This window comes from Hippocampus comes, unplaced genomic scaffold (assembly GCF_001891065.2).
Source record: "Hippocampus comes isolate QL1 unplaced genomic scaffold, H_comes_QL1_v1.1 scaffold36, whole genome shotgun sequence".
Classification (NCBI taxonomy): Eukaryota; Metazoa; Chordata; class Actinopteri; order Syngnathiformes; family Syngnathidae; genus Hippocampus; species Hippocampus comes.
In genome coordinates, this window is record NW_017805695.1 from 1,316,874 (window position 1) to 1,331,298 (window position 14,425).

The 14,425-nt window shown below is 40.3% G+C and overlaps 1 protein-coding gene across 2 annotated transcripts in view; it reads left to right on the top strand.

The window, feature by feature from the left end:
* ttc27 (tetratricopeptide repeat domain 27) overlaps positions 1-14,425 on the top strand; it is a 73,511-nt gene that overhangs the window by 29,485 nt on the left and 29,601 nt on the right. For both annotated transcript variants that reach the window (XR_002169716.1, XM_019882197.1), the window contains exons 8-9: positions 3,510-3,622; positions 7,689-7,755. Coding sequence is in view for 1 of the 2 variants with exons in the window: in XM_019882197.1 (XP_019737756.1) it covers positions 3,510-3,622; positions 7,689-7,755 (180 nt within the window). In the remaining variant the exon portion in view is untranslated. The remainder of the gene's footprint in view (positions 1-3,509; positions 3,623-7,688; positions 7,756-14,425) is intronic.

Sequence of the window (14,425 nt, forward strand, 5' to 3'; positions counted from 1 at the left end):
CAAATGACCTGTCCCGATGTGAATAAGTAATTGCCGCCTCTTGTTAAATCACAAAGTAATTGTGACTAATGACAGTTTTGCGAACTGGATGCGTTGAGGGACAAGGAGCCAATGGAGCGTCTGAAAGACAGGGGTGATGTGTTTACGGGTGCGGATGAGGAGGTGGGCGGCAAATTTTTGGATGTGTATGCAGTTTATTGAGGTTTTTTGAAGGTGTGCCATAGAGCAGGGATCCCCAACCAACGGTCCATGGACCGGTACCGACCCTCGGCCCATTTGGGACCGGGCTGCACACAGACAGACCTGCGAGCTATGAGCAAATTTACTCCATCAGACGTGGCGGAAATGTGCTCGACTCTAGTCAGTCTGAATCGCCCTTTTAACATTGGATAGAAAGCTGAAATAAACACAATCCGCCAATAAATGAAAAAAGCAGTAAACAGGAAATAATAGTCACAAAGTGACGAAACGTACATCAAAACGTGCAGCTGATGGACAGCCATGACTTCCGAAGTTGATAAAACAGCTAACTCCGTTTACATCGTGTTAAAAGAAAAAGCAAAAATGTTTTTTAAATAAAAGTGAAAAGGAAAGAAACAGGCATGCATGTGTTGACCAAAATGAGCGCCTGCCTCATGTAGCGGTTCTAATTGAAGAATGAGATACGCGAGTGTTTCCATCCTATTTCAAAATCAACACAGGATCTGTTTCTTTTGATTTTCACGTGATCACCATTTGGATCGTGAATGTGCATGTGTGCAACGTGTTCATCGACCGGGAGGCATGTGTACTACAGTCAAACCTCGGTTTTCATCCATAATCCATTCCAGAAGGCTGTTCGAAAACCGAATTGTTCGAAAACCGAAACCACCCTCTTTTTAAAATAAAAATGTTTACTGAACACGTCTGCTCACAATGGAAAGCAACACGAGGAAGCGGCACTTCCTCGTCTACCCGAGGAAGCGTCACTTCCTCGTGTAAGGAAGGCGAGAGGAGTCAAATGGTGCATTCAAGTGCACTCAGTTTGTTCGAGAACCGAAATTTGTTTGTCATCCGAGGCATAAAAAACTCGAAATCTTTGGTCGAAAACCGAATTGGTCGAGAACCGAGACGTTCGAAAACCGAGGTTTGACTGTACTATATGTGCGTGTGTGGAACGGGTCGTGACGTAAACCCTGGTCTTAAATGTACCACGAATGGAACCAGGTGCAAGTCCAAAGCAGTTTGCATATGCGCGGTGCAGAAACTACAGCAGACTGAAAAAGAGGATGCTATTAAGTTAATTCTGTTTGTCACCGCCCTCTGAATAGGGATCGTCGGTCAGCATTGAAGGATCACTCATTCTGTACTTTTCTGACACATTTATTGGAGCACTTTGCAGCAGAAGTAGTAGTAGTAGTAGTAGATGTAACAGAAGTACAAGCGGAAGCAGGTAATAACCTAAAGCACACATAAATGCAGTAAAAAATGAATATACAGTAATACTTTTAGTTTAACAATACATTTAATAAATACTTTAACCAACCATGATTTCACTATGTATTATTATCGTCATCATAATTCATTATTTTAAAGGTAAGAAACCATACATCACAAACATATCAAGTCGACTCGAACAAAAGAACTACAAGTCCCAAAGGTCCAACCCGGAAGTGGAGCGCCGGCATGATTAAGCCCAGCTGCAATGCAATTTACTTCGTTTAAAATCAAATTGCAGCCGGACAAACATGACAACTATGCAAAATGAAAATGATCTAACTAAAGACACCAGTGTTCTAGCAACACTTCAGCCCACGCTATTTAAATTGCGAACGGTAACTGATTGCGAACGGTAACTGACTATGATTGCATAGCGATGCGGCAAACAAAGCACAACGGACACAATGCAAAGCAGACAAACAAAGCAACCGATCATGATCGAATCTAAAAGCCAACTTTACATATCTGGTAAAGAAAAGCACATGTCGCTTACCATTGGGCCATGCCGACGACGAAGCGAGTGTATTCACTAATGAAACATAATGCGATGCTGCTTTTTAAACGTCGCGCGTACGACCACCTGTCAGTGCCAGCCCCGCCCCTCTTAAAGCGCCAGGTGAATCCAACAGATGCCTTTCAACTGCATTGGCTAATACGCTGCCTTTTTGCAGTGGAGTAAAAAGTTTATTTATTTTTATTGAATGATTTGCGCTGGACGCCGCAATTTATCTTGTTACTATCTAAGGATGAGTGGCCTTTTCCACCCGGCTCGCAGAACAACTACTTTTAGTTGTCATCAACCTGGGGCTGGATGCTGCTCTGTTTCAAACTCATGTCAATTTTTTCAAGTTAAGTAGGTCGCGTTGTTTTTGAAGTCCCGTGCTGTTTGAATGGCAATGACTCTTGACGTTCTGTTCAATTGTTTGAGAGGTATCCAGAACTTTAGAAGTCAAAACAAAACATATCTGCAGCAGAGATTAAATCTTCTTGCAGAACACTCATTCAGGAACCCCGCAGATGAAATTCCTGATCTCAACCTGCAAACTGACTTCAAAGATCTCACTGGCCTCCTCCTGAACAGTCAGACATGAACAGTATGATGCATGGTAAAAAAGGACCCTGTTGACCAACTGCGAAAGCCATTAACTGAGGTAGCCCGTGCAAGAGAAATGAGTGCGTGTGGACAGACAGTAGAGATGAACACCCCCGGTGGAGAAGCTGCCTCTTAAAAAAATATACGGAGAGGTTACCATGGAGGATTTAGTTTGCTACTATTGCAACAAATGCATTTGTGTCTGTTGTTAATCCTGCTTTTTTTTTTTTTAACAATATTCTATTCGGATTTGCATGATTGTGATTTCCATATTTTTGTTGCATGCAGGAAATTTATTTACTCTTCTGACAATTTTTTTTTTTTGTGGGGGGGGGGGTCCCTGGCACAATGTTCATTTGTGGGACAAAAACAAGGAGGAAGACAAAGTTTTGGCCAACGCTTACATTTTTGCCTGCATGGTTGGCTATTTATTCATGGTGCAACGATTAATCGACAACGAATCAATTATCAAATTAATATAAAATTATTTTTGCCAATCACTTAATCGTTTAGAGGCCTTGTTTAACAGAAATTTGTTCAATTTCCAGGAATTTAGAAAATGTTTACGTTATTTATAAAAAGCACTAAATGCAAGCTTTACTGTGTACTGCTGTGAGGCGCTAATTTAGCGGGATCTCTGTGATGGAGGAGCAAGAATTCATGCACACATTATTGATGCTGTACAAACTACTGATTTGTTTGCAGAAATTACATTTGGTGTCATTCACAATTTTGAGATTTGTTCAATTGACTCCACCATTTGGGTTAAGCAAAATCAGACGACAGAAAAATGAGTCATACCACCGAGCATGATTTCATATTGAAATACAATATTTTAATAACAACAAAAAAAATCTTGTTTGCTTTTCTACCATAGTCTGTTCTGTTCAAATGCAGTCGTTCATACGGATGGGTTTTTTTTTTTTTGTACTTGCAGGATTGCAATCTTGGGGATGACACAGTGTTGGACACGATTAATTTAGCAGAGCCAGACCAGTACAAGCTGCCGCAATTCACTGCGGAGGAGCAAGCAGTCATCCTGGGCATCTGGTAGGTCTTCTACACTTGGATGAGCACGCGACCTGCAAACACGAGCAGCATGCTGTGTGTTATTTCCAGCTTTATCTCAACGCTATCATCCAAAACGTAGACTTACATTTCAGTTACAGTGGAACCCCGCAAATAGGGATTGGATTAGTGTCAGATGCTCACTTGGACAATGAACAGAGACTCAGCCAGGAACAGATTGGCTTTCACTGCCAGGCAGGAGGTCCGATTATTGAAGCCGCAGTAACTCGTTCTCACTTCTCAAACCGAAAACCTGAACTCTCGCAGCTCCTGCTAGCCTTTATTGACAGTTTATGCAAATTCCAAGTGACATAGCAGAAAAACATTCCCTTATTCATTTACATACCAGAACGTATGCAAATTCCAAGTGACATAGCAGAAAAACATTCCCTTATTCATTTACATACCAGAACGTAGCCTTACATTTCAGTTACAGTGGAACCCCGCGAATAGAGACTGGGTCAGCCCGCGAATACCATAAACCCACATGTAACTGGCGATCAATGAAAATCATTGTTGAGGGAATCTCTCTCTCTCTGTCTCTGTCTCTGTCTCTCTCTCTCTCTCTCTCTCTCTCTCTCTCTCTCTCTCTCTCTCTCTCTCTCTCTCTCTCTATCTCTCTATTTATGTATTTATTGATTTAACACACACCCCCCCCAAAAAAAATTCTTCTAATGCTTAAAAATGCTGATAAGCATTCAAAATGCGTGTTCCGCAAAAACAGGGGCAATTTATGTCAAAATAGTTTAGAATATATTTTACCACCGAAGAAAAAAAAAACATCCGTGAAAATGTGAATCCACAGGTGCCGAATTGCAAATATGGGGAGGGCTACCGTCGTCAAAGTTAAGTTCAAGGCACACACTATCAACAGTCAAATTAATATAATACCATGTCTGTGTGTCACAGTCTCACAGTACGATGGTCGTTCTAATCGCGTACAATATGGCTGCGCCCTTGCCCGAAAATGTTTTAGATCCGCTTCGTTTTTTTTTGGGGTTTTTTTTTTATGCTGAATTTTTTTCCCCCTAACTTTAATCAAAATGTAGCATCACAATTCAACAATCATTCCTCAAGGAAATATCAAAATTCAAAAACGGAGCCTTACCTAAACATACAGAACAGTACAGTGATTTGCATGCAGTGGACTTTGAAAGCCTCCAGAAAGGAGCGGATTTGAATTTGCCATCGTTATGATGGCTGTTTGTCACTCATTAGGAATTGAGAAATACCCTGCTAACAAAAAAAAAAAAAAACTGTGTTGGCCAGCATGGTTTTGTGTTTTCTTGCTGGTCTTGCTCGTTTCAACAGTCACTGGTCAACCAGCTCTACTAAATGAGCCGAAGCCGCGCAACAATATCATCATGTTGCTGAGGCCCAGGCTGCAGCTTGTGATAGTTGGTGACCAGCATGGCCCAAGAGCATCTTGGTCATGGTTCGGCTTTTCAAATCTTTGGCTTTGTTTTGTTGGAATCTTGGGTTTGTTTTGCTTTTGCTGCTTTTAAGACCAGCACGAAAGCAAAACAAAACCATGCTGGTCTATGATTTTTTTTTTTTTTTTTTTTTTTTTTTTTTAGCAAGGTAAACTGTTTCCTTTTGGAGAAATGCTTAGTGTACGCTATACTCAGATTTTTCAAAATTGAAATGCCATACCCACCCGTGATGGCACCAGGAAGGTTTGTGTATATGTGGTCACAAGACGTATCAATAGCTCCCATTCAAAGGAAAGCCGTTTTCCCTATGTTTTTTAAAAATTATTTCCATATTGATTTTTTTTTATTATTAATTAAAGATGAAAGATTATAAAGCAATAGTAATGAAGAAAAAAAAAGTCATGGAATGGAACCATTAATGTGTTTGTATTCTAGATTTGGGTCATTAGTTTTTTTTTTGTTTTGTTTTGTTTTTTTTTTTCAGATATACTTTGTTGTACCGTAGATATACTTTGTTGTACGTACCATAAAAAACAAAACAAATGTTGTGAAGTCCCTATTTCAATACAAAAATGTGTTTTAATGTACTCAAGAAGAGACATTTTGTGTCTTCAAATGTGCTTATTTAGCTTTTGTGAGGATAAGCCATTCAGTTAATGGATGGATTGATAATCTTTCAATAGATTTTTCCATTATCAAGATAGTTGAGGTCACCTTGCATGAATCGTGTCACTACATTTTTCTTCTAAAAACATAATCTCTCAAGAGTGATGGAATCATGCCTTATTTCATAAAGCAACATTCCTTTTACCGTCGTCAGCATGCCTTGTGGAATTGCTTTGACTGCCACAGAGTGTTATCGTGTCGTGCAATTCAGATGAAATGTATCCACAAATTTCTCAAAGTTAAGGAAGTTCCCATGTGTGCCTTGAACTTAATTCCGTATGGCATGAGAAAAAGACATCCATAAGAGAGAGCCCAACAGTGTCTGGGTTTCATTCAGTGGATCAAGAATTCATGGTACCGATCCTGATTGGAGAAACAGGTTGATGGATGCCCACTCGTGGAGTTCAGTTTTATAGATCAAGATCCGGGAAAAGCACTTTGCAGTCGAGGCGATGGGGAAGTGATCAACTATATGGCAGAAGTTTGGCTTGGGCTGAAACAGCACGATGGGGCAACCAAAAATGTAAAAAGGAATGGACTGAGAAAACTGCAAACTGTCTGATGAGTCTTCTTGATTCAACCCTTTCATGCACCCTGTAACTTGATAACCTGATAAGCTGTCCATTGTAGTAACCGCTGTCCCTGAAAGGGTTAAATTAAACAAACTACTGCTCTAATTTGTAAGGTAAAATAGGGAGGTGGGGTGGAGGGGGGGAGATGAAAAGAGCAGCGGTGTCATCTTCTACAGTCTTCTAGAACGCAGCAAAATAAAAAAAAAAATAACCTTAAGTAATTTAACTCAACTCAACTGTATTTATAGAGCACTTTCAAACAGCCATCGCTGCATACAAAGTGCTGTCCATGGAGCAATTTAACATATACAACAAACAGTAAAGCAAATCGGTAATAAAGACGGTAGAAAATTTAAAAGTACTGTAACAACATGACTACAAGTGTGGGGTGTCACATGCCATCCACATTAGACCACTCGGCTCATCGGCTGAATGACATCTGTGGCTGGAGAGGCGGAATACAAAGTCAAGTGAAGGAAGCCTGCAAGATTGCTTGGAGATGGATTCGCAATCAGAGCTGTCATGTCATTTTCTGGCTACACACACACACACACACACACACACACACACACACACACACACACACACACACACACACACACACACACAAACCATAAAATGACAATTTTTGGGATGTTGTTGACAAATGTGTTTCCTCACTTTTTTTTTTTTTGGAGGGGTGAGGCTTGAAGCAGAATGTCTGAACTAATATGCTAGTTTTTTCTTGGGCAATACCGTATTGGCCCGAATATAAGACGGTGTTTTTTGCATTGAAATAAGACTAAAAAAGTGGGGGTCATCTTATATTCGGGGTCGAGACATTATGCCCATTCACGACGCTAGATGGCGCCAGATACCATTGAAGCGAATGCTGAACTTGACTCCCCAGGCCAAAGCGAACGCCTGTCACGAAGTAGAAAAAAATAAAAATAGCGGTAAGAAAGAAAAGAGAAGAAAATAATAGAAGAGATAACAGAAAATGGAGAAACGTAGCGACAATCTGGAGAAAAGTGAGTAGAAGATCGGCCAGGTTAACCGGCAGCTTAGAAGTCATGATGTCATTGACATTTCAAAAACCAGAAGCCATTCCTTTACGAATGTGATTGCACTTTAGTTTACATATTTAAATGTTCAGATATTAAGATTTGAATGAGGCAAAATAACATGCTTTTTCTCTCAAATATATTGTTAGAATCATTTGTTTCAGATGTACTGTAATTATTTTCTGTATAAAAATTAATTTGGTGTTCAAAAAGTCTTTTTTCAAACTGGAGCCTTGAAAAAGAGGGCATCGTCTTATAATCAGGGCCGTCTTATATTCGGGCCAATACATTATTTGACTCAGCTCTGGACTTTTGTGTATACTGTGTTTTTCAGCACTGATTTTCACAAGAATAACCCTGTCCACAAACTGACACAAGAAGAACTTCTGGCTTTCACATCAGTAAGTACCTTCTACAATATCAACATTAACAGCTGTACACGTTGAATCAGTGGTTGTCAAATGGGGCGGCGTGTACATCTGAGGTGACGTCAATGCACCTCAGGAGGTATGTGAGATTTTAAAATATATATTTTTTAAAAAACGACCATCCATCCAAAAATCCTTTAAAAATATAAATAAAGTGTGGGAAAATATAAATTCACAAAATGAATGTTATATTCAGTAGGCTATTCAATTTCATTTTCCCCAAAACAGTCTCACCCATACCCACAATGCCATATGCCTCCTTATATCACCTGTCAACATTTGAAAACTTTAAAATTAAGTTGGGGGTTTTGGGGGGGGGGGGACAGATCTTTACTCTGATCCCGTGGAGGACAGGGTAATTATTTTTATGTGCACAAATCTATATTTATGATTAAATATGTTCTGTCTTTTTTTTTTGTTTGTTTTGCCTTGTTTGCAAATAGGTCGAGAAACCGCCATATAAATGGAGTTGCAAAGTTTCATCAATCTGACAATGATGGTGCAGCATTCCTGTTTCTTTTTTTTTTTCCCCCCCTACTAAAAATATTTGAGGGTATTTGACTGAGGGCAGCCCGGTGGTCGACTGGTTAGCACGTCAGACTCACAATGCAGAGGTGCAGAGTATGATTCTGGCTCCGCCCTGCCTATGTGGAGTTTGCATGTTCTCCCTGGGCCTGTGTGGGTTTTCTTCGGGTACCCTGGTTTTCTCCCACATTCCAAAAACATGCATGGCAGGCTGACACTCCAAATTGTCCTTAGGTGTGAGTGTGAGCACGGATGGTTGTTTGTCTGTGTGTGCCCTGCGATTGGCTGGCAACCGGTTCAGTGTGTCCTCCGCCTACTGCCCGAAGACAGCTGGGATATTCTCCAGCACGCCCCGCGACCCTTGTGAGGATAAGCAGATTATCAATAACCATCCCTCGGTAGAACGGTTTCATTGTGGTTCATAAAAGTCCAGGAGTTAAGATGGCATGGGTCAAAACTGTGTTCTTTTTGTACAATATTGATGCTCTTAACATATTTGTTCTGCATTTAAGGAGCTACAGTATACTTATACAATACTGTGTTTAAAAACAATGACAAGATAAATGACCTCAAATAACATATTGATGACTTCTTTTGTTCTAATTAATTTAGAAAGAGAGAGAGAGAGAAAGAGAGAGAGCAAGAGAGAGATTTTATTCATCAGTCGTATTTGGAATACAGGCTTGGCTGCACTACGTCTTAGTGGTTAATTATCTTAACAGCAAAAAGCACTCTCAAAACTAACTCCTGAGTGCTTGAATAACATTACGTGATTAACACGCCCCTCGATTAGAATTAGAATGAGTTTTTACTCTTTTATCACACTTCTTTTTTTTTGTATTGAATTTAATGAGTGCCCTCTCACCGTCCCAAAGGGATGTCGCAAAGTGATGTCACAAAGTGATGTAGATTTGATGTACAGTGTTTTGGAATTTTATTGTGTGTTTGGTGATTTTTTTTTTTCTTTTAGTATTTTATCTGAATTCAATTTCTGAACTGGTTACTAGCCAATTGCAGAGCACAAATCACAAACAACCAGTCACACCGTTTGACAATTTAAACTGCTTATCTGTATTTCACATTTGGCATTTGAATATTATTTAAGTTGTCCGATTGACTTGACTGTTCACAAGTTCAGCGCGCTGTAGAATGCTCGTCAGTCACGGCACGTCGCTAACAATTCTACAGTAAATATGGAAAATGTCATTTTTCTTTATGACCGATGATGAGGATTTCTCTGTTTAGTCTCATCGGGCCTGTCTGTCATTTCTCATGCTTAGTACATTTTGGCCTCCTGTATCCAGCTTCGCCATTAATATTCTATTCTAGTTGTTAACACGTGAATATTGTAGGTGACAAATGTTTAACCATTTTCAAACTAAGCGTTAAAATTGTGGTTGAAGTCCCCAAAGAATGAAAAAGGTCACAATTCACTCGGGCCCTTTTGTGCTCCTCTCGTTGCTGCTGGTTGAGAGGTGATTTCATAACAACTCCCTGTGGACCAAACTGTTGATAATACTGTTTCTGTGGATGTTTCGACAGCTGCTTTTTGCTAAATTGCTCTCCCTGGCATTTAAATCTTCAATATTTTATTGCCTTTGCAGTAAAGAGCATTGAGTTGCTTGTGACTTCCATAAAACTGTATAAATTTCACTTGAACTGGGAACAGGACAGGCGCTCTGAGACTAAGCCCTACTCTCAAATATGGAATAGAAGCGACCTGTCATCTGGTTTACCATCCGTCCATTAACCAAACCGTTTATCCACACGAGGCATGCTGGAGCCTTTCCCAGCTGTCTTCGGGCAGTAGGCGGGGGGACACCCTGAACCGGTTGCCAGCCAATTGCAGGGCACACAGTGATGAACAACCATCCATGCTCAGACTCACACCTAGGGACAATTTAGAGTGTTCCATTAACCAACCACACGTTTTTGGAATGTGGGAGGAAACCAGAGTGCCCGGACAAACCCCACGCAAGCCCGGGGAGAACATGCAAACTCCACACAAGGAGGCCGGAGCTGGAATTGAACCCGGTACCTCTGCACTGTGAGGCAGATGTGCTAACCAGTCAATCAACCGTGCCGCTCTGTTTTACCAAACAATTAAAGTATTTCAGGTAGGGTACAAACCTTATACAGTAGAACCATGAAGTTAAATGCACCTGAGTTTGGAATTCGGCCCAATTGTCGCCAAATTTAGAATTCGACTGAGCGTCATGCTGATGTAACATCAGCATCTCACAAGAACTCAGTTCAACAGTTATTACAAAAGAAGCAGCACAGAAGTGCATCACATGAGAAGAAAGACAACCCCCTTTAAATTCTTGCGATTTATTGTGCTGATTTTACTTTTGTTCTTTTTTTTTTTTTAACCGTAAAGTTACAAGAAACTTTCAGTTCATACCAGTGATGCATGAAATCACAAAATGGCAGGAGTTTGACCCTGTCTTTTTTTTTTTTTTTTTTTTTTTTTTTTATTGGTGATTATTTCTGCTGCCATTATTTCCTATGGGGGAAAAAAAAGGTTTGAAAGCAGAATAAATGGTTGACCATCTTGTTCCAGATTATGTTTGCCGTAAAAGATTCCACTGTAATTTCTGTTCAAATGTGAATCGAGAGACGCTTGCACTTAGAGCAGCTGCAAAAGCCATTCATTCATTGTCGTCAGAGCCCGGTCATTGTGAGGTCACCTTGACGTAATGAGGCGTTCCTGATGTCTTCAAGTTATTATCCCACTTGCCACTTGAGCGTCAGGGACCCAAGTCGACTTCCATCATTGAAAACTAAACTGGAACTGATAAACGCTGGAAGACAAGGCTGCCTCTTTAATTCAACAGATCTCATTTGGAGACAGACTGTTCGTCTGGAGACATCTCAACAAAGTAATAGGATAGCGCACTTGGCTTATTCGGTGACGGTCCTGAATCTGTCCAGGCTGATAAGAGTCCCTGTCAGGACAGGAAATTAAAATTGAAAAACAGCAGGGCTCCGGAGCTTAACAGATCCAGCTGGAATCGTTTGATGCCAAATCATTCTGTTGCATGTGACACGATAAAAATATCTTGTCTCTCATATTAATATTCCATTTGTTTGGAGTTACCGTACTTGTGACATGTGTGCCCCAGGCCAGCCGATTGACTTGATTATGTTGTTTTTCCTCTCTGTCTCTCTCTCTCTCTCTCTCTCTCTCTCTCTCTCTCTCTCTCTCTCTCTCTCTCTCTCTCTCTCTATATATATATATATCTTTCTCTTTCTCTCTCCGACACCTTTTCTGTCTGTCTCTCTCTTTCTCTCTCTTTTTCTCTCTCCCACTCTCTTTACCTCTCTCTATCTCTCTCTTTCTCTCTCTCTTTTGGTCGCTCTTGCTTTCTCTCTCGCTCTCTCAATTTATCTGTCAATTTCTCATCAAAAGAGAAACTTGGCTTGTGTGAAACATTTGTTGAGAATTAACAGGTCTTAATTTCATAGGTTAAAAAATCTCTCTATTTGGGAACTTTAGTATGAAGATGTGGGGAATTTCAGAAATGTGAAAAATAATTTCCAAGAGGTCCTGAATGAGCTGGACTGTTTGAAGGTTGAGTGTGGAATGTGGAAGGAGGAGGTAAATGAGGAAGTAAGTTTATTAAATATTTCTTTATTTGGGAATTCTATTCGGAAAGTGCTGGAATTTTGGTATGGTGACAGTTCCATAGATGAGCCACACAGTTTAAAGTTGGAATGTTTGAATGGGTCAAGAAATGTGTAAGGTGGGGCTAAATGTGTTCAATATTTTGGGAGATGTTTAATGTGAACGTAGGAATTTGGCTCATGCTAAATTGTTTAATATTTTACCTGAATAAGCTGAGGAGTTTGAAGTTGGAATGATTTGACTTGGTGGTGAAATGTGGCAAGGCGATAATTATGTAAAATTGTTGTGAACCTCTTGGAAAATTTAGAATAATAAAATGTGGTTTGGTAAGGTGATACTATAGGCCCTAAGGTGTCCAGAATGTGCTGGCTATTTTGAAGTTGGAATGGTTTGGATCAGTTGTGAGAAACAGAGGAAGAGGAGGTCAATACGTAAAATGCCTGTATTGAAATGAGGAGTCATTTTGAGGACAGGGAAAAAAATTGTTTCCAAGATTTCCTGTATGTGGTGAATAATGTGGTTGTACAAGTGTGCAGACCGTTGTAAAATTCGGTACGGAATTACATTTTTCATTATGATGCTCGTAATCGGAAAATTTAACTCATCCTCTGGTGTGCTTTGTGCTGTAGAACGAGCTCACACACAAGTGGGAAACAGAGATTTAGAGTGAAAGAAGTGGAGGGTTCCACTGCTTGAGTTGGGGGTGAGGCAATGCCTTGCTTAAGCATACCTCGACAGTAGCCATCGAGCAAACTACCATCCAAACACTTTTTTCCCCTTTAACATCAGGATGCCAATTTTTTTTCTCCTCAAAGTAAAGTCAGAAACTAAGTAGCGATTTTGACAGCTAAAACAGCACATTTAGAATAAAGACTAATTTGTTTAAAATTTAGTAATTTTTGCCTATTAAACTGCCTTTCATAAATAGTCCAATGGCTCTTGCCAGCCTGTATCAGGCACTCGCTTAGCGGCTAGCTGCCATCCATTAGCCTCTAACGCTGGTAACTGGTGCCATATTATACAATGTCAGTGTAACCAATTAGTTTTTCTTTTATCTTCCTTAACTCATTCACTCCCAAAAACGTATTTAGATGCCTTTTCAGACGCCACACATTTAATCCCAGCTCCTCATTTTATATTGACTGTACTTGAAAAGGGTCTGAAAATGGCATTTTGAAGGGTTTTTCCAGACCCTTTTCAAGTTCAGTCAATATAAAATGAGGAGCTGGGATTAAATGTGTGGCGTCTGAAAAGGCATCTAAATACGTCTTTGGGAGTGAATGAATTAATTAGTGATTGAACATGATTTCCATATGACATTATATTGATCTTGCTGGCAACCGTTACTGACAGCAATGTAAACTGACACTCGAGCCTCTCCAGTCGGCAAGACGAGCCACCACACATTAACGCAGAAAAAAAAAATCCTTGTTTTTTTTTTTTGTTTGTTTTCTTTTGTTTTTTTCAGCACTGAAAATAAATTGTACACACACACACTCCAGTGTTTACTTGGAGTGTTCTGTACATACAAATAGGCCATTGGGGTGAGAACTAGAAACAAGTATTTGACCTGCTTACCTTATTTTAGTCATCCTTTGCCATCCGTTATAACATATGAATAGTAAAGTAACCACGTGTGACAGGAATGCTGCTAGCTCTGTGAGCAGGCATCTTCCCAGTCTACATGTAGATCCAGGAATCTGCAGGCTGGTTAGATGGTTGTCACATGTCTGGCTGTCTTCGCCACTAACTGACCGCAGTCGCCCTTCTGGCTGGAGGACATCTGGAGGTCTCAGTGTGTCATTTTTCATACATAATTAACAGTCGTTACTTTGCGCAGCCTTGGATCTCAGGTCTCGTACACACACATAAGGAGCTTTCAAATCTCAAAAGATTATTAATCTGTGACAGACCCCATGCATAAAGATAGAAAGTAAGGCAGTTTTGGTTGTCGTGTGTGTGTGGTCTGCTCCAACAATCTTAACACAGCACCCCACGCATGAAATCTTTTATTCCCCGTGACGTTTAGATACGTCTAGAAAAGCCACTACGACCACCTACACATGACGTATTTATACGTCATTTCCTTTTTAGAGGGGGAGTAATGCATGAGCAGAGTTGTGGAGTAGCGTAGAGTCGGCTGAGTCGCGTGTAGTTAGTAGAGAGTGCATTCAAACCAGTAGCGATGGAGAAATCAAAACTAACCTATCAGGATTGCTTTTGTGGAAGAATACATTCCACCATGACTGGGACTGGGACTTTTGTCTGCACAAAAGTAAAAAGCAGCCATCAAAAGAGGCTTCGTGTGTACTCATGCAAAAGCCTCACCACAGCAAAGGTGCCTTCACAAAGTGAAGCCAGAATGCGGTTTAAGACATATTGTGTGACCTTGTATCAGGGCAATTGCTTCATTTTGTATCTCACTCACACACACACACACACACACACACACACACACACACACACACACACACACACACACACGCACAC